This window comes from Phocoena sinus, chromosome 13 (assembly GCF_008692025.1).
Source record: "Phocoena sinus isolate mPhoSin1 chromosome 13, mPhoSin1.pri, whole genome shotgun sequence".
Lineage (NCBI taxonomy): Eukaryota > Metazoa > Chordata > Mammalia > Artiodactyla > Phocoenidae > Phocoena > Phocoena sinus.
In genome coordinates, this window is record NC_045775.1 from 888,725 (window position 1) to 908,769 (window position 20,045).

The following is a 20,045-nucleotide window of genomic DNA, read 5'->3' on the forward strand; positions in this document are numbered from 1 at the left end:
TTTTTCTAGCGTTCAGAGTTTGCTAAATAAAATAACCTTGTTCCAACTCATCTTTTATCTTTATTTCCCAAAATGTCTCATGCCAGGTCACCAACAGCACGCATTTTAATAAACGGTATCCTTTTCCTTCAAAATACTCGACCTTCTAGAAAATCTGACACGGCTGAAAATGTCCTTATTGAAATGTCGCCTTCACTTGGTTCTGGGATACACACCCCTCCCTCCTGGAATACACCCCCCTCCAGACTGGGACATACGCCCTCCTGACACCGATCTCAAACAGAGCCCCAATTTACTAATTTTTAGAAGCTAATATTTTTATGCCATGTGTTAGACAAACGGACAGAACAATCTTACGTAATTGTATTACCCTAATATTTCATTACTACCAATGATTTAAACTGACTTCGTTTTTCTTCAAGCAATGATCACAGAAAAATAATCCAAAAACACTTATTTATATGCCTTAGAAAAAGGGTAATGGAAATTCACTAAAATGTTCAGGGTGGTTATTTTGGGGGAGTGGGATTACGGGTGGGAGATTATTTTTAAACTTCATGTGTAACTAATTCATGTTAAAGTAACATTACTTTTCAAGTATAAAAATAAACATTAATTGAGAAAAACACTGTTTCTAAGTCAGGAGATTCACCGATTTAATTTATAATCACTTCACGCTCTAATATAATGGGAAAATAAGGTCATTTAACATTTCCCCCTCAAAAAAAAAGGTATCCAGTTTCGTCTTTACTGCTGGTTGCAGGTGCCCACAGGCTCCAGGCACCGTGCAGGGAGTGTGCAGTACGGGGTGTGAGGTGTTGGCATATAAATTAACCACACCCAGGCAGGTCTGAGGCTCACCAGCCCTCGGGGAAGGCAGATTAGGCGATTAAAGTGGAAAAGGCAAAAACGCACATGCAGGTGGAGGATGTTTCCTGCAGGAGGAACTGGGGGATCGTCCAGAGGAGGGGCCTGGGTGTGGAGGCTCTGTTACCTGAGAACTCAGGCTTTCTGTGCTGGGGGGTGGCAGGTGAAAGCGGGGCACAGAGAGCGCTGGAGACAAAGTGCAGGTTTGGGTCGAACTGTAGGACTTTATGCGGGGACTTCCCTGGTGGGGCGGTGGTTAAAAGACTCCACATTCCCAATGCGGGGGGCCCGGGTTGAATCCCTCGTCAGGGAACCAGATCCCACGTGCACGCTGCAACTACGGGTTCGCGAGCCGCAACTAAGGAGTGCGCGAGCTGCAACGAAGACCCAGCGCAACCAAATAAATAAGTAAAATATTTTTTTAAAAAGACTTTATGCAAAGCTACAGGCTGTGCATTTTACCCTGTTGGCCCAAAACACATGGAGTGTGTTAGGAAGGTGGAGGTGACACCTGGATGGACCAGATGGTGGGGCTGGACGGGATGCCCTGGGTGAGCTCTGCAGGCCGGCACAGAGCCAGGGTCCACCTGGCTCTAGGGCCACCAACCAGATCCAGGGAAAGGAACGGTCCTTGATTATTCGAGGGTTTAAAATGAAGACTTAATACACGCCAGGACCGCACAAGGCCACACACACCCAGAACAGAGAGAGAACAGAGTGAAGGGGCCGGGATTCTTTCACAGCAGTAACTACGTCTGTGCTTTGCCAAATGGTGACTGTAAATGACATGCTGTAGAACTTGAGGGGGTTTGGGTGACCACTAAACCAACCAGGAAACCCAGAGCAAGGCAAGATCTCCAAGGGCACGACCACATCGGCCTGCAGAGCCTACAGCAGCAGGAGGAAGGACGGCTGTGCCTCTCTGGACCCCGCCCACCTCCCTGCAAGGTTGGGCTGTGCTGTCTTCAGATAACACCCGAACCCCCAAGCTCCCTGCTCTCCTCGGTCGCCTCCGGCCGCGCGGGGAGCGTCAGTGCCGCGGGCTCACCGTGCACGCTGAGCACCGTGCTGACCGCTGCCTGCCCGATCGTGTTCCGGGCCGAGCACTCGTAGCGGCCGGCGTCTGCAGGCCCCACGTCGTGGATGGTCAGGAAGCCCTCGGGGCTAATGTGAAATTTCCCGCTTTCTGTCACCTGGACCCCGTCCTGGAGCAAAATAAATGGAAGAAACAGAGGGGTCAGACTGCGGAGCAGAGGCATTTACCCTGGAGAGGGGCACCACCTGCCAGGACCTCGCTCATGGATCCATCACGGTGGCTGTGCTGAGACCCGCCGACGCTGGCGGGAACTCGCCCGATGCCAATTCAAGGGGAGGAACTTCTCCCACCTGCTTGCAAAAGACCCAGAAAAGCTTAAGACCTCACTCTGGGATGTCCCTGGATCTCTGGGGTGCGCGTGCCGGGGCGTGGCCACAGAAGGCAATCTTCCTGGGACGTGTACTGGGGGTGGGTGGTGCGGGAGAAGCCAGGATGCCTGAGCCACACCCGGCGAGGCCGAGGCTGCAGGGCCCTGAGACCCCGCACTTCCCTCCCGGGGCGCCACTGCACGACCTCCAGGGACAAGTTTCATATTACAACACTTGCTTGCAATGAAACACTGATACTCATTTCTTTACTGGGCTTAATAAGAACAACACAGAGAAATGAAACAACAGGAAACCTTCTCTAGTGATTACAGGACCAAGGATCTAACAAAAGGGTTTTCTTTGCTTTTGTCACCAAGAAGGACTCGTAAAGGAGCACGTCCAAAGTTGGTCTCATTTTGTTTACACCACGGCTGCCTTCCAGCTACGGGGGGTCTGGAGAAGCAGCGGGCAGGGGCAGGTGCCCCCAGCCACACGCCGCAGCCCTTACCTTGTTCCAGGTGATGGCGGGCTCAGGCTCCCCCTGAGAGCTGCATGGTAGCTGCACGCTGCTGCCCACCTCCACCGTCGTGTCACTGGGGATGCTGGTGAACACCGGGGTGACTGCAAGGCAAGGGACACGGGCTGACACACGTGGAGAACCCGGGAGACTCCTGATTTGTTCCAAAAGCTTCAGGTGAGCAGAGGCCCCGCCTTCGGTCCGGGCAGGCCCAGAGCACGGAGCGCTCCCGCTGCAGCTGTCGGAGCAAAGGAGCCGGACGGGATCGAGGGACGGCCCAGGGCTGCCACCCTCCACCTGCACGGCAGCATCTGGTCTGTCCGCACAGCTCCGGTCTGCTTGGGGTGGCCTGGGGCTGCCAAGTCCAAGCCCCCCCCACCCCTCAAGAGCTGGTGATGGGAGGAAGCAGGGGACCGGCTGATGACCTCACCCACGGGCCGCCCACTGTCCTGCCTGCTCAGCACTGGAGCAGACCCAGGCCCTGACCCCCAGGGACCCTCCGCAGGCAGCCCCCCTCCGCGCCCACCCCCCAGGCCATCACCCCGCCTGCTTTCCTCTCCCGGCTCTCAACAGGGACCCGGGGCCAGCAGGAGGCAGAACCTCGCGTCCAGGAGGACCTGGGGGCCTGTTCCCGGGTCAGCCGGTGCTGCTGGGTCCGGGGCCACCTTGCTCACCCCCAGGGAAGGCAGGGATGACACAGTGATGTAACATGACCCGTGTCCCACACGCGGCACTGTCCTCACTGCCGACATGGGAGAGACAGGCTGCGACTACGGCCTCGGGATGCGCGTCCGGGGGACGGTCCAGCGCAGGGAGGGGTGCGGGACCACTGCCTACCTCGGGCCTGGACTGTCAGGTGCGCCGTGACACTCTGGGAGCCGATGATGTTGACAGCCTGGCACTCGTACTGGCCCTGGTCGTGCAGGGCGACGCCCGAGATCCGAAGGGTCCCTGACGACAGGACCAGGTGCCGTCTGTCCACCGACAGCTGGCTCCCTGCAAGGTGGGGATGCACTCTCAGTGACAGGGATACATGGACACGAGCCTGGCCTTAGAGGTGGGAGACGGGAGCCTCAGGGTCAGGCAGAACCCTAGCTGAGGGACAAAGGGGTCGCAGAGCTTGTCTTCCCCAGATCTGGCCTGGAGTCACCGTCCCGGCCTTTGTCACACACCTGTGTGTGTGCGACAGTTCAGGGACAAATAGCACACAGACCCGGCCCCCCCAAGACTCTCCAGAGAAGGAGCAAGGGGCAGGGACCAGGGGGTCGAGGGCTAAGTAAGCAAGAGCCGGGGTGGTATGCAGACTCGGAGACAGGGAGAGGCCGGTCCCAGGCTGGGCACAGAGGGATGGGGGGTGGAAAGGGGACGAGGGATGGGAAGGCGTCGCGGGCTGGGAAGGGGATGGAGCTGGTGCTGTTTAAAGACAAGCAGCTCCCCAAGTAGGAATGAGCCTCTCCTCCCGAAAACATGGAGCTCTCCTCTCGTCCAGGTTGCTCCCAGGATCCCTGGAAATGGCCCCTCAGGGGCGGAAGGGATGGTGGTGCCCTTTGGTCCAGCGCTAGTCACCCCCTCGATTCCAGAGCAGACCCTGATGGTCCACCAACGTTGGCACCTGCCTCTCTGCAGCCTTCCCGGCCAGGCTGCTGTCACCCCCTGGGGTGACGGGCTGGGCCTTCCCCACATTGTGTGCCCAGCAGCTTCCCAGCTAGAGAAATCGGCTGGGGTCCCACCCAAGGAATTAACAGGGTCAAGTCACAACACCTCTTCGGGAGCAGCAAGAGAACTCTGGGAATTCAAGTGAGAAAGTCATATATACGGTACATGTATTCTACCACCAGTTTCTAGAAGGTTCTATCTGCACATTAGTAAATCTGCTCCAGAGGCTAATTCAGTGCACACTGAAGGCGGGACCCAGACTACTCGGGAGGAGATGGGCCTGACATCCAGGTCCTCGGTGCGGACAGGTCTCCTGTCCTGTGTGTGAGGGGGTGGCCCGTGACCCGACGTGCCCGCAGCTCTGGGTCACGTCGGGTTCAGCCAGCGCCGGCCTGCCCGGGGGGTCCGAGTCCCAGGAAGGGAAGGAAGGAGGAAGTGGGTCACCGCCCTGCCCGACACCTCACCTCCTTTCGTCCAGGCGATGACCGGCTGTGGGTAGCCCTTCGCCTCGCAGTGGAACTCAACCGTCTGACCCTCGAGGACAGCTCTGTCCTGGGGCGTCACGGTGAACTGAGGAAGCGCTTCCGGTGGGAAAGACGTTGGAAACGCAACATTTAGGAGACAGCTTTGGGTGAAAACGCCGTTCTCAAGGCACACCGCCCACCCTCAAAGAGTCCTACCAGGACCCCGACTGTGGGTGCAGCATCCCGGGGAGAGGAAGATGCCGGAAAGTGAAAAGGAAGAATACCAAACGCTGGGTGCTTCTCAGCATCACACTGACAAGTGTGCAGAAGACTCTTAATTTAACAGCACTGAGGCTACAACACAGAACACAGGTAACGACCTACTTCAGCTCCTGGAAGGGGCCTGACTTGAAGAGATTCATCTCACTTCTCAACCTAAACTAATATTTGCAAATGGTATAAAATGTCACCTAGCGCAACTGTGCATAGTGACAGGAGTTATTTTATTATTACCGGGTGAAAAAAAATTACAGAATAATATATGCAATATAATTCCATTCCAAAAGCAACAACCACAATCAAAAAAGGTAAAAACCAGTGACATGACTGCTTGGTCACACGTGCAAAGAAAGGGCCAGAGGACGGATTATGGACCAACTTTTAGTGAGGTGGCTTCCACTGGGGACAGAGGAAGCAGGGTGGGAGACAAAGGAAGCCGGTGGGGACAGAGGAGAAGGAAAGAACTCATTCTCTGCACTTCACACTTCTGTGTTGTCCCAGCGCTTCTTAACCAAAGTCCCGCTTGGCAATTTATTTGAAAACTAATAAACTCATTACAGAGTCAATTAAGGAATTTGGAAACACACAGCATTAAGTCTTAAAACTATACATATTCTCAGACCCTATGTCCAAAAATTGACCCTAAGGAAATTCCAAGACGTGTGTAAGACATACTGATTCCGTACACGCAGGCCTTGGTGAATTGGCATGTGTACCCACGTTCGTGTGGGGAACACAGCAGAAAGCTAAAGCTCTGACCACCTAAAGCCTGCACTTGGAAAATAAATGTATCACCAAGTCCCACCGAAGGTCAGGTGTGATGGGAGAGGATGAAGCAGGCCCCGGGACTGGAAGACCAGGCGGAGCCCGCGGAGGGGCTGGCTTGAGGGCAAGCCAGGGAGGCTGTGGGGAGCCGGGGCCTCTGCGTGGACGCTCTCACCTTGGACGATGATGAAAGCCGTGGCGTGGATGCTGTCCACGGTGTTGGAGGCGAAGCAGGTGTACTCGCCACTATCCTCCCGTTCCACGTTCTGGATGTAGAGGCCGCCGGACGGCGTGATGCTCACCCGCGGGTCAGCGGGCACGGGGGTCCGGTCGCCTCTGGTCCAGGTGATCCTTGGCGGGGGATGGCCCGTGGCGCTGCACTCCAGGGTCACACTTTCCCCCACCAGCACCTCCGTGTTCTGGGGTTGGATTACAAAAGCGGGACGAGCTGTCACAGGAAACACAGATTCAGAATTAAAATCCTCCAGTTTAGCGAATGTCTTCGCTTGGCGTTTCTATTTTCATGGTATTCATTCTGGCTATTAAAGTCTAAAATAAGTAAAACAGAAACAATACAATTGCACGCTTTGTCTACTTTCTTTTTTCAAGAAATGTGCAGACCGCCAAGAGGGTCCGTGGCCTCAGGTCAAACCACCATCAGCAGCCCTGACTGACCTGATTCCTTCTTCAAACATGGACCAAACTCTGCATAAGTCTTACTTTTTAAAAATTCTAAATGTATATGTCAGTCTTTTCAGTAAACCTTGCTAGTTCTTACTGGTTATAGAACATTGTTTTTAAAGGGTATTTAGAACATATGGAAATAACAAATTTCCCTCACAGAAAGAAAAATACAAATTAATACTCTAAAGAGATGGTTATAATTATGATTACAATGAGATGATTTTTCAACTCTAAATCCAGGAAAAAAACCCACACACTTATTATTGAGCTTGTGTGTCAAGCACGTGAAGAAACAACTCCACACGGGGGTAGCACAAGTTGCCACGGTCCATCTGGACAGAAACAGGGCCACATACATCAAAGCTAAAAACTCCTTCACCCTTTTACCCAGAAATTACTCTGCTAGGAATGTACCCCACACATACCTGGTCGGCCAAAAAGTTCGTTCGGGCCTTTCCATGTTACAGAAAAACCCAAACAAAATTTTTGGCCAACCCAATATTTTTTACTGGCTTGTAAAACAATGTATATACAAAAAGGGGTTTTTATCACTGTGTTGTTTCTTCAGGCTGACATCCTGACCCACAAGTTTCCAATCCAAAAATAAAATATTTTTTCATAACTTCTTTCCTTGGTCTCTCTAGCACGAGGCTACTCGTAATCTTCATTTATTCCATTACTGTGAACATCCATCCAGTTTGCTATAGGATTTTACATGTTGATTGGGTGGGGCATTATCCAAGATTCCGTGACAGTTCAAGTCAGTAAATGGATTATGTACCATGTGGCCCTTCTGAAAAAAAATCCCCGAAGTTCCACTTTTCAAACCACCTCTGGCCCAAAGGGTTTTGGATAAAGAGATGGAGACCCGTGACAGCAAAAGCTTTGGAATAGACTTCATGTACCCCAAAGGGAACGGGTTAAACAGATGTTTCATCTGGATAATGGGATTCCATGCCACCAGCCATAAAAAGGGCAAGAGTAAGGAAGTCCCTCATATGTTGAAATGAAAGGTCTCTAACAACCAGTAAGTAAGAAGCAGCTCTGGCCTTGCAGGCACTGGCAGTATTTTCTAGAAGGAGGTTGGATGGAGGTGGGAATTACGTGGACCAGGGAAGGAGACAGGAAAGAGACTTCTCTACATCTTTTCTCGTTTGTTCCTTTTCATTTTTTTATTTAAAAAAAATTTTTAACTGCTTTATTTTTTTCTTCCAGTTTTATTAAGATATAATTGACAAAGAGCACTGTATAAGTTTAAGGTGTACAGCACAGTGATTTGACTTACGTCAGTGATTTGAATTACAGAAATTACCAAAATAAGTTTAGTGAATATCCATCATCATACAGATACAAAATGAAAGAAGAAGGAAAAATATTTCTTCCTTGTGACGAGAGCTCGTTGGATACTTTTATTTTTAAACCCCACTTATCACACATCTAAGTAACAGTGGATCATAGAAAACACAGAAGTGACATTTAATGTTAGCATTTCCAGAGGACGGCAAACTGGAGATGTGGAGCCACGTACAGGGACAAGAACCAAAAGCGAAGCCCATCTTGAGGCATTGGCATAGCCCTGCAATTGTATATGTGGCTTGTAGGACCCTTAGGAGATAGAAAGATGAGGACACCCCAGGATGAGAGTCAGACAGAAAACTCTAGGACGGGTCCCCAAAATGCTCCACCATCAGTACGAGAAAGTCAGCTCCTACCCCCCAGCCCCCCGCAGGGACCTCTGCTGAGTAGAAGGGAGAAATAACCCTCATGTCAGCCTTTATCAACCCAAAGTGGGCCGTCACATAGGCCTGCTGTCTAATTCACACTACGTTAGGCAGAAGGAAAGTGACCTCCGTGGAAGAGCTGAGATGCAGGAAGAAATAAAAGGAACTGGAAGTGATAATTACATGGTACAGCTAGACAAACATCAACGGTACAACGTAACAACCTTTTATACATTAAAAAACAGAACTCAGCCTAGAAACTAAGGTGGGTAGTTATACTTGAGACAAACGTAAAGACAGTAACTGTAAACGTTGATAATTTAAGAATGCATTTGAAATTTCTCTAGAACAACCACTTACAGAAAAGAAATAAGGTATATAACTTCCAAACTAGAAGTAGGAAATAGAAGATGAAAAAATATTTCAAAACGAGGCAAGAAACATAGAAAAGGCTGGATGAATTGTCCAAAATAAGAGGTAGAATTTATAAATCTAAATTGCTAACCATAATAAATGTATATGGACTCATTTTTAAAGTCAGTGTGAGTTTTTTAAAGAAAAATCTAGCTCTATGCTGTTTACAACAAACACCCAAAATATATTAATATAGAAAAAGGTTCAGAAATAGAGTCACAGGGCTTCCCTGGTGGTGCAGTGGTTGAGAATCTGCCAACGCAGGGGACACGGGTTCAAGCCCTGGTCTGGGAAGATCCCACATGCCGCGGAGCAACTGGGCCCCGTGAGCCACAATTACTGAGCCTGCACGTCTGGAGCCTGTGCTCTGCAACAAGAGAGCCGCGATGGTGAGAGGCCCGCGTACCGCGATGAGGAGGGGCCCCCACTCGCCACAACTGGAGAAAGCCCTCGCACAGAAACAAAGACCCAACACAGCCAAAAATAAATAAATACATAAAATTAAAAAAAAGAAAAAACCTGTAGGTTATAAAAAAAGAAAAAAGAAATAGAGTCACAGATATAAAAAACAAACTTGTGGTTACCAAGGGGGAAGGGAGGGGGTGGGATAAATTAGGACATTGGGACTGACATATACACACTACTATATATAAAACAGATAACTAATGAGAACCTGCTGTACAGCACAGGGAACTCTTTTCAATACTCTGTAATGAGCTATATGGGAAAAAAAAATCTAAAAAAGAGTGGATATATGTATAGGTATAACTGATTCACTTTGCTGTACACCTGAAACCAATACATTGTAAATCGACTATACTCCAGTAAAAATTTTTTAAAAACGTAAAAAAGAAAGGTTCAGAGCAAAACGAAGGGAAAAGTATAGTTGACAGACACTAATCAAAAGAAAGTGGGTTGCATCCATATAAAATCAAACTAACTTTAAAGCAAAAAGCATTAATAATCAAAAGTTTAATTCATGAGGAAGATTAAAAACTGAAAACTTATATGCCCCTAATAACAGAGCTTCAAACAGATAAAGTACATTTAACCCTTTGTGACTCACGGAGACTTACAAATGGGTCCATTATCATTACCTACATCACGGTGTTGGCAAACTTCTGTAAAGGGCCACAAATCATATTTTTTGGGCTCTTCAGGCTATAAATCTTTGCATGTGATTATGTTCCAATAAAACTTAATTAACAGACATTGAAATTTGAACTTCATATAATTATCATGTATAAATTTGAACTTCATATAATTATCATGTATTCTAAAATATTACTCTTAAGTTGCTCAATCACATAAAAATGTAAGACACTTTTTTTTTTTTTTTGCTGTACGCGGGCCTCTCACTGTCGTGGCCCCTCCCGTTGTGGAGCACAGGCTCCAGACGTGCAGGCTCAGCAGCCATGACTCACGGGCCCAGTCGCTCCGCGGCATGTGGGATCTTCCCGGACCGGGGCACGAACCCGTGGTCCCCTGCATCGGCAGGCGGACTCTCAACCACTGCGCCACCAGGGAAGCCCAAGACACATTTTTACTTCAAAGATCTTGGAAAAACAGGCAGTGGTCCAGGTTTGGCAGCCCCAGTCTAGGCTGGCAGGCTGCCACTGGCTGACCCACTCACTCGGCAGTGACATTCCAGTCACGGATTGTAGGAGACCCTCCATGTGCATTTAAGGGAGCAGTGCCAACACACACAGACTAGTGCACTAAAGAAGGCTCTCGTTCCCGAGAGAGAAACAAAAATTCAGACCAAAAGGGGTTAGATTTGGAACTCTCAGGCCACAGAGAGATTTTAATATTCCCAGCTAGGAATCAATTATCCCGCTAACACAGCAACTTTGCTAAGGAGATGCACTGTTTATGTTCTATTACTCCCTTTTGTCCTCCGACATACACCTACAGAACTGCGCCACTCTGTTCGGTATTTTGTGGGTCTCCTTGTGCCTTACAAATTAAGCACAAGCCCCTTCTGTGACCGGGCGCTCTAACTTATCTGTGGTAGGTTCACAGCCATGTGACTTTGCAAAGATGCTGGACGCCTTGCTCCACTCGGGGAACATGGGATTAAAGGGCTCTGATGTGGCTGCAGTATAGCACTGCACCGCACTTTCCCTTGAAGGGAAATCCGACAGCTGGGAACTCTCATTCGTCAGTAAATGTTGACTGTGCCTGCGCTGGGATGAACCCAATGATACGAAGGTCTTGTACCAGGAATCTAATCAAAGAAACACACAAACCACTTACCTTGGGATTGAGGGTACTGCAATGCCCTGAACGATAAAGCATGAGGGAAACACAGACCCTGGCCCACCTACACGACAGCGACACAGGCCCATGGAGGCGGCCTGGCCACCTGTGCTCTTCCAGCAGCCACGGGGGACCAGGCCCACCCTGGGCTCTGCTCCAAGAGCCACAGCTCCTCTTCTGACCAAGGCTCCAAAAGTCAACACTTCGACAAGGGCGGGGTCTGTAACCCGGTGGGACCCAGGCCAATCAAGGCCACAGCCATGCTGCCTTTGGCTCAAACAATCTTTTCGGTTCAGGTGCCAATGTTTTAGACCTGGGAATTCTGCATACAAATTCAGATTTCTGGCTTCTTTTAAAATAACCAAAGCCCTTAGCGCAAGAGAAAGCCCACTGCCAAATGGCAACAAGTGAGAGGAGCCCCCGGGACCAGCGTGAATGGGAGGTGTCGGGGGACGGGGCACGTGTCTGCCCAGGTGTCCACGGCCCCTCTGCACTGTGCTCCCAGCAGCACCTGTCTCTACTGTCCACTCTGAGTGACCATCCTGGATTAGGGGTTGATGGTGGACCAGGGCAATGGCCGGGGGTCACCTATGACCCTGAGCCAACCCTGCTGCAGCAGCTTAAACGGGAGACCTTGGTGTTTTGTCTTTTTCCACCAGGTGCAAACAAAGAAGGGAGTGGACCGGGAGGAAGGTGGGCTCTAAGTGTCTGAGCGAGCACGCAACGTACCTGGAGACCCGAAGTACCTGAGGGTCACCTCCTGCGTCTTTACCTCTCCGGCCACGTTTTTCGCCATGCACTGGTAGATACCCTGGTCTGTCTCCCGCGTGTTCTGGATCATCAGGGTCCCATCGTCCAACAGGTTCAAGCGGGAGTCCGTCTTCATGCTCAGCTCGTTACTGGAAAGACAGACCTGGCAGGCTCAGGCTCTGAAACAAGGAAACACCTGGTCCCCCGCGGGGGCTTCTGTCCTGGCGCGGGGACCCCAGCCTGGAGGCATGAAGCACCTGGAGATGCGGGGCCTTAACCCGCCTTCCTGGAAACTTTCCTTCCCAGCAGTCTGACTTACCGGCATTTCTGGGAAAAGTGTTTATGCACTGTGTTTATTTGCATCTGTAATTAACCCACATATTCACTTTTATCATTTACATGTTCAACCAACAAACGTTTCAAAGTGGTCCTCGTTCCAAAGGGAAAAAATGAACAGAGTGGAAAAAATTCACAGGAAAACTTTCCCTTCGTTTCTGGCAAATCCATTTGAGACAAAGGGGTAGAAACATTTAAGTTATTAAAAGCGGAAGATTACAAACGTCCCCAGAACAACACCGCCACTGTTCGAGGGATTTCCCAGGACCCCTCTCAGAATCCAGGTGCCCACAGGCTACAGACCCGGCCGCGGGAGGCGCTGTCCGGTGCCTCGCCCACCTCCCTCATGCTGTGCTCCACCTGCACCAACCGAGCCACCAAAACTGGCATCTCCGTCCTTCACGAGCACTTCCGGATGGAGGCAATAGACCTCTCAGGCCCTATAAGTGAGGCTCTTCCTGATGTGGCCCAGCTTTCTCCCACAGACACCGTGAGCCCCGGGGGAGGCTGGGCTGCTGCAGAGATGGGCCCCGGGGTGCAGCCATGCACCAGATGCAGGCCTGGGGCCTTGGGTCTCCCTCTGCTGTGACTGGCTCTGCCAGTATCAAAGTGTTGACTTACAAACGTGGGTGTGACCACTCACGAATGCAGGTGTGCTGGCCTTGAGCGAATCTGTGCTTCTCTGCCTTTTGAACGCACACTCCCCAAAGGAAGCTCTCCCGTGTTCGCTCCGGAATTTACCTCTTGCCACCCTCAGAGCTGTCCCAGATCCCAAGGCACTGGGGACAGGCCAGCATCTCACGTTCCCCACACAGCTCTGGCCCCGAGCCCGGCGTCAGCTGTGCTAGGTCGACAACAAAGTCAGGCCTAGAACCACTCCACGCCTCCATGGCAGGTGCATCTCAGGTGACCCCCCAGGCTCGCTGCCCTGTTCTCCTGTGCAAACACCGCTGGACTCGAGAGCTGGTGTCGGGGGTCCATCTCCTCTCACTATCGCGACTAAACCCAGCCAGGGGCTCTACGGGCCACACTGAACCCACAGGAGGGCTCTGTTGGTGAGTGAGCGCGGGCCGGGGTGCTCGCGTTTACAGTAAGCATGGGGGCAACGACGACAACGTGGTCTCCCGCGGAGGTTTCCTTCCCAGGACTCGGTTCAAAGCGGATGCGTGCAGGTGCCGCCCTTCAACCCAGACGACCCTCGGGGGTCTGACCCTCGGGCCCCGCAGGGATATGACTACATCCCCCCCTCCCATACCCAGATGCCTGTGGACAGAAGGCGAGGCCGAGGCTTCCGGAGACAAATCAGATGCACAGGGGCGAAGTGCATGCGTTCACCTCACAGGGTCTCCCTGAAGATGTCACCCGCAGGGAGGACCCTCCCTCACTCCCCCGGGACGCAGGGACCTCAGCCCCGGTTCCGTCCCGTTCCTCTCCCCGAGCGGGGGTAACTGCCCCTTCCGTGATGACCGGCCTCGCTGACCCGGACCAAGCCCAGCAGAGGGTGACGCGGGCCGTGCGCCTCGCAGAGGCCGGGACGTGCCCGGCGGCGACTTCAAAGCAGGAAGGTTGCCCGGAAAGCCCTCCCTCCTCCTTGCTCTCCTTCCAGGGAGGAGGAAGGGTCAGGGCGGGCGGATCGGCCGCGGCTCACGGGGCATCTGGATGGAACGGGACCCAGCGCCCCCGGCGGCCCGTCCGGAGCCACTTACTTGTTTCGGAGCCAGATGATCTCGGGCTTGGGGTTGCCCTCAGCCCTGCAGGTGAAGAAGACGGTGTTGCCCAGGGTGACGTCTGCGTCCTGCGGCTCCGACGTGATCCGCGGCCTTTCTGCACCAAAAAGGAAAGCAGGCCTTCCCGGTCTTAAACCGTCACGTGACAAGAACACAGAGCAAATCCCTTCTGTTCGAGACAAAATCACTCCCACGAGAACGGCAGGGGGGCATCTCCACAGAGAAGACGGTGTTAGAGCCGAATTACACAGCATTGCCAGCATCTGAGGTCCACCCGCTGAGAACCCTGGCAACCGGTGGCGCTGAGCCTCTGACAGACAGAGCACCGGGCGACGACCTCAGTGGGCGCTCCCCCCGAGAGAGCCGGACACTCGTGAGTCAACAGTTTTAGGGAACGAAAGGACAGACAGCGGCACTTTTCGGCTGAAGCCGCCACGAAGGCAGAGGCTGTGCAGGTGCGGCCAGGGGCTCCCAACCGCAGGACCATCTATCTCAGTGTGGGGTTCCCTCTGCAGTCCCCCGCGGCCACCCAGTCACTGAGCACAGAGAGGCATCCCTCCTGCACTCCAGCTGCTGGGTGACTGTCCTCTCTGTGTCCTCACAGCAGGCTGGACTGGTCACCTACTAACCAGGAAACTGGGAGAGCTGACCCCTCTCAGCCCAGATGTATTCACTGATCTGCCACGTGCAAATGCGTGTGCTCCTGTGTGTGTACGTGCGTGCAGGTGTGCACAGTGCCTCCACGACACCTGGCATCTTAACCGGCCACAGAAGGCCGTCTGCGTGTCTGTTTACCGCACAGCGTCAACAGGAAACCCCTCGGGCTCACCGCCGTCCACGTGAACCCCCCGAGGCCGCGCTGCTCCCGTTTCCACTCCCAGGCGCCCTGCTCCCCACGCCAGTCTGGGCACTGCGGCTCCCTCTGCTGTAGCCGGAGGACCCCCAGCCCCACCGCTCATCCCTGGCGCCACACTCGCCCACTCGCCATCCTCTGACGTGCTGAGTTCGGGGACTTGGAGAAAGCTCTGCTTCTCCATTCTGTCTCCAGGAAGAGGCAATGGTGCTGAAGGAGCCGGAGGAACGACCACCCTCCTGAGCGCCCCCCAGGGACCCCGAGTGACCGGCAGCAACTGAGGACCTGCCAGGACACTAAGGGCAGAGGCATCGTCCCCAGGCATCCCGCGAGGCCCCGGGAGTTCAGAAAGTTCAAGGCACCACCGCCTCGGTCACCCCAGCCTGGTCCCTGTTGACAAGGTCGGAGCTGGGCTGGGGTGGGGTTGAGGGAGGAGGGTCCGCTCCTCCCCCGGAAGAGAGGCGGGCAGAACCCAGGCCGACGCAGGAGGGCAGCCCCAAGGTGGGCACAGGGAAGTGACCCCCGAGCGGGTCCAGAGGGCAGAGGTCAGAGGGAGCAACCTCCCCCCGTCCCCCCGTCCTTTGCCCAGGAAGCCGATCCTAAGGAGACAGTCTTGAGAGCGGGGTGCACACAGCACAGCACTGCTGCCCATCCTGAGGGACCCCTGCCAGCAGAGCAGCGCTTACAGAGACGAGGGCAGGACGCGCGGAGGCCACAGGGTGGCCCTGGGACTGAAGTCAGTCACCTGTGCACACTAGAGGCGAAGGAGCCTCTGACTGTACAGGGATGGCTCGTAAAGCGTCACCAACGGCGACGAGCGAAGTTACAGAACTGCGCGGGGGGGGGGGGGGGGGGGGTTACTGTGAAATGGAGTGACCTTCCAAGTAATTAATTTTGTTTTCAATATTTGAAAATAATAATGATGCTCTGGAGAACCTAATTTTGGCACCCCCCACCCCCCCGCAGAAGTGCTAAACAAGAGAAAAGCTGGATTCCTCGGGCAGTTATCAGGAAGATTTGTCCGGCGAGATGTGCTTTCGCTCCTTTTCACGTCTTTCTTCGTGAGGCACTGCGGACGCGCGAGCGGTGCACAGGTGCAACAAGCCGGACAAACGGCCTACGGCCACTCCGCGTGGCCACCACCCAGGTCCAGACCCAGGAGGCTGCCGGCTCCCAGCCTGCAGCCCTGCGCCGTCCCCCAGAAACCGCCCCCGCCCCCGCCCCCGCCCCCCAGCCCACCGTTGGGTCCTGCCGGCCAGGCAGCTGCAGCCTCTAAAGGCAGAGGCCTGGAAGGAGCAAGAGGTAGTGGTGCATTTCAGGTTCCTTTTTTTTTGGCAGGGAAACCTGAAAATTAAACCCAAGTTTATTACCAGATAGTTAGTTTCTTACAGGTACTACAGAGACGGGCTTTGTAAAGCAGGGTCCGGTCAGGCCCCACCCAGACTTGATCTGTGGGATCAGCCAGTGACAGCTGGAGACAGGGCTGCACACGCCATGCCCTCTGGACAGCGATGCGGGCTTGGGCCCCAGGACTCACTCACCACAGTCCAGCTCCTCCGGAGTGATGGCGGCCACCGACCGCCCCTGGATGCGCCTGGGATATTCACAGGTGGCCGCTGCCTGCGCATTCCCCGACCGGGCGTAGCTCTTCAGCAAGTCCGCCAGCCACAGGATCTCACAGTCGCAGTGAAGCGCATTGGAGTCCAGACGCCTACGAGAAGGAAGCCGCAGCCGGTGAGACGTGGGATGGGCAAGGGCTGACCCGGGCCAGGCAGACCCGAACTGGCAAGCAGTGATGGGGCCCGCAGACAACAGAATCTGACCCGGTCCTGCCCGACCAGGGGACCCAGCAGAGATCCACACTCGGCAGAAAGAAGAGCCCGAGAGCGGGGGGAACCCGAAAAACGCAAATAAAGGGCGGTGAAAGGAGCAACCAAATACTGTATATTTTAGGTTCAAGACCGAGGGACAGATACGTGCTGGACGAGTCCGGGAAGTTTCATGAAAAGCACAAGGCAGGAGCCTTCGTAAAATCAGTAATGCAGAAATCCCCACCACCCGGAACTATTCCCGAACTCTCACCACCACTGGCACCGCGTCATCATGTACTACCCCACTTAACCCTTAAATACGCCCTAAAGGACAGTCAGCCCGCAGGGCACAGATCTCAGCTGCTGAATTAAGTTCCGGGAGAAAGTGCCCCATGGGGCTGGACACATCCGTCCCAACAAGCGGAACAGGCAGGGTGTCATCTCCTCCCTCGGAAACGATGACCATTTATGCAGCAAAGCACGAGGTAAGGAGTGTAACGGGGGGACGTGAACCAAGAGCGAGGAGGTGGCAGCAGGGCTGGCCCCGTTCAGAGGGAGCTCCCCGGGATCAGAGCCGAGGGGCTGCCCTCGGGCGTCCACTGAGCTCACGCCTGTCGGCCAGAGCTCCCCAGGGAGGCGGGCCCGTGATGGCACACCTCCCACTTGCATTTCTCCAGGACGCTGGCTCGGAGGAGACAGCAGGCAGAACTGGCCCTCTGTCTGGACGGCCAGCTCTGATGAGCACATGCCGTGGAATCCATAGGGCTCAACGCAGACACGACAGAACCTCCCCCCCCGCCCCCCGCCCCCACCGATTCCTCAGGTCAGCAGGCCGTGGGGGACCCAGAATCTTCCCGGCGCCCGCTGACCCCACAGCCCCTCTGAATAAACGGCAGGACCTCTGTGCTCAGGAGGACCCCCCAGGGACAGTGGATGAGCAGGTGTGTGACCCCGGCCAGTGGCCCCTGGGCCGAGCGGCCAGAGCAGGAGGTCCCCGACTGCATGCTCCCCTCTGCCGTCTGGCGGGGAGGGGGAGGTTCACGGGGGCAGAGAAACCTAGGGTTTCTCAGAGGGCAGTGCTAGACCATCAAAAGGCCAAAGAGGAGGCAGAGACGGAGAAGAACCTTTCCAGCCTTCTGTAGACTCAGGTAACCCCCACGTGCCCTGAGCTCGTCTTGGCAACTCCTGGCAATTTCTTTCCTACCCTCTTATCTGCCAAGCGGGCAGTGTTTCTCTCATCTGCCACCCTAGAACGCAGTTTTTAGTTTGGCTGGGGATTTCTTTATCCTATAAAGAAAAAAACCGTAAATAGTGAGGAAACTCTGTGTCTTACTTAACTCAAGAGAGAAACAAAGGCCACTCTGGGCCCAGGCCTGGTAATTTGACTTTTCTATCTCTTTCTTAAGTCCAGTTCATTGTACACTCTCAGTAATACCTAACTGAAAAACAATGGCCTTCAAGACCTCGGAGAAAAACACACAGAAGATGTCAGATAGCTTTCTCCATCAGCTATTATAAGAAATTAGTCAGTGTAAAGATAAATTACTTTTAGAGACCTAAGAATGGACAGAATTCAGTTACGTGCATGCCTAAATAGAAGAAATGCAGCACAGTTGGGATTAATTCTAGGCCAATTTTATTTCCACCAGTACAATATGTAACATGGAATTAAAGATTAATTTGAGGAATTTAAAATTGATTTTTAAAAACGTCTTCCTGTTACCACATTCCTCCAAGCCAGCTAGGTCTTGGTTCTGCGTTCTGATGGCTTAATCCACCCTCCCTTCCTAATTCATATCCAGACTGTGATGAACTCTTCTTTGAAAGACCCAGTAAAAGGGGTCGGGTGAATGCATATGACATGGAGAAATTATTAGTCTTTGCTGAAAAGACAGCATAAAGGGTTATTATACTTACAATCTTTTCATAGATTCCAAGTGATTAAATGTTCCCGGAACCAAATGTGTAATTCGGTTGTTATGTAAAAACCTGTTGAAAGAGGTGATAAACCACAGCAATGCTTTAAAATACTTTCCTAGACATGTAGAAAAGTGTACAAGCAGTTAAATAAATCAGCTTTCAAAGAACATCCCAGTGACTGCCTTTGTTTCATATACATGAATTTGAGAACAATGTTATTTAGTACAGAAAATAACTACATTGTTTTCTATTTTATCACTATTCCCACTTCTGAACTGTTAGAGGAGAGCACAGATTTCCTACTGAGACGTTTCCCGGTTGTTTGCACAGACATAGATGTTCTTTCTGTTACAGGAAATGGACAGAGCCACGGGCTCCAGGACCCGCAGGTAAAGAGGGGCAACCCACACTACTTACAGCCTCTCCAGCTTCGGCAAATGCTGGAACGACTCTGGGTCCAAAGTTTCTATCTGATTAAAGTGCAGATATCTAGAGAAGTTTTTTAAAATGGGAAAAAGAAACAAATTTTAAACAATTTTATACTTTTTATAGATCTATAGGGTTTTGCTGAAAACATCTGTTCTCTAAGTCATTTCAAATACACACGTCAATAGATAACTCTCTAGATCTCCTACATTGTATGGAAAACAAACGCAGTCATCAAATAGGAAGATTAAAGACAACGGAAAACTGGGTGCAGACTTTAAATGATTGACTGGACAATACGACTAAGAGTCAAGCACACCGACAGGGCTTCCTCCCCACCCAGCGGGGAAAGCCAGGGACACTCAGCTCTCCAAATACATGGACCTTTCTAGAAAAAAATCAACAAGATCTTCATTACACCACACACGCAGGTACGTGAATGCCTTCGTTCCAATCTTTTAATTTACAAACGGATTTAGGAGACTTACGCTTCAAGGTGACATTGGGTATATTGTTTTTCAGCTACAGAAACAGCAACTACAGAAATAACAGAAGAAACCTGGCCCTGAGTTAAGCGAAATAACGTATTTCCTCAAATGTCCTTTAATTACATCGACCATCCAGAGCTTATACTTCCGTTTCTTTCCGCTTATACTTCTTTCTTGCCATAAGTTACACATTTTTTCGTAAAACTAATTTCTTCTCATTGTCTTGCATACCGCCTTTCTCACTTTGAAAATTGGTGGGCTTTTGCCTTAGAAATACACGGAAGCCCCCTCTAATCGGTGCTCGTGCAGGAGCCCCTCCTGTCACACAGGGACCTGGCCCGACACGCCAGGCTGTGTCTTCACGAGACGCTGGGACCAGCAGGGTCACAGCACAAACCCACGCAAAGGAGAGCTCTCTCCACACTCCCTCCACCAGGTACAGCCTTTCACTGACTTTCTGAAATGACGGAATCTCAGGGTCCCTCGCCCTGTCCTGTCGGTGTCCGGCCTGCCCTGGGCCAGCTCGCCGGGAGAACCACCGTGGTGACCACGCAGCCTCAGAGCTGCCCACCCTCCTCCGCGGGCAGGCAGCCTGGTGGGGGCTGGGTCTGTGCCCACCGCCCTCCCTGAGAGCGTGGGGGCCTGAGGGCAGGATGGCGGGGGCAGGAAACGCCCCGTCCTGACTATGCAGGACGTGCACTTCC

The 20,045-nt window shown here is 52.6% G+C and overlaps 1 protein-coding gene across 2 annotated transcripts in view; it reads right to left on the reverse strand.

Annotated features, from left to right (window-relative positions):
* PXDN (peroxidasin) overlaps window positions 1-20,045 on the reverse strand; it is a 65,696-nt gene that overhangs the window by 14,931 nt on the left and 30,720 nt on the right. For both annotated transcript variants that reach the window (XM_032653390.1, XM_032653389.1), the window contains 10 exons: window positions 18,845-18,916; window positions 18,425-18,496; window positions 16,238-16,407; window positions 13,823-13,940; window positions 11,760-11,929; window positions 6,128-6,400; window positions 4,909-5,025; window positions 3,626-3,784; window positions 2,780-2,892; window positions 1,916-2,072 (listed from right to left, as the gene is read on the reverse strand). In XM_032653390.1, the coding sequence (XP_032509281.1) occupies window positions 1,916-2,072; window positions 2,780-2,892; window positions 3,626-3,784; window positions 4,909-5,025; window positions 6,128-6,400; window positions 11,760-11,929; window positions 13,823-13,940; window positions 16,238-16,407; window positions 18,425-18,496; window positions 18,845-18,916 (1,421 nt within the window). The remainder of the gene's footprint in view (window positions 1-1,915; window positions 2,073-2,779; window positions 2,893-3,625; window positions 3,785-4,908; window positions 5,026-6,127; window positions 6,401-11,759; window positions 11,930-13,822; window positions 13,941-16,237; window positions 16,408-18,424; window positions 18,497-18,844; window positions 18,917-20,045) is intronic.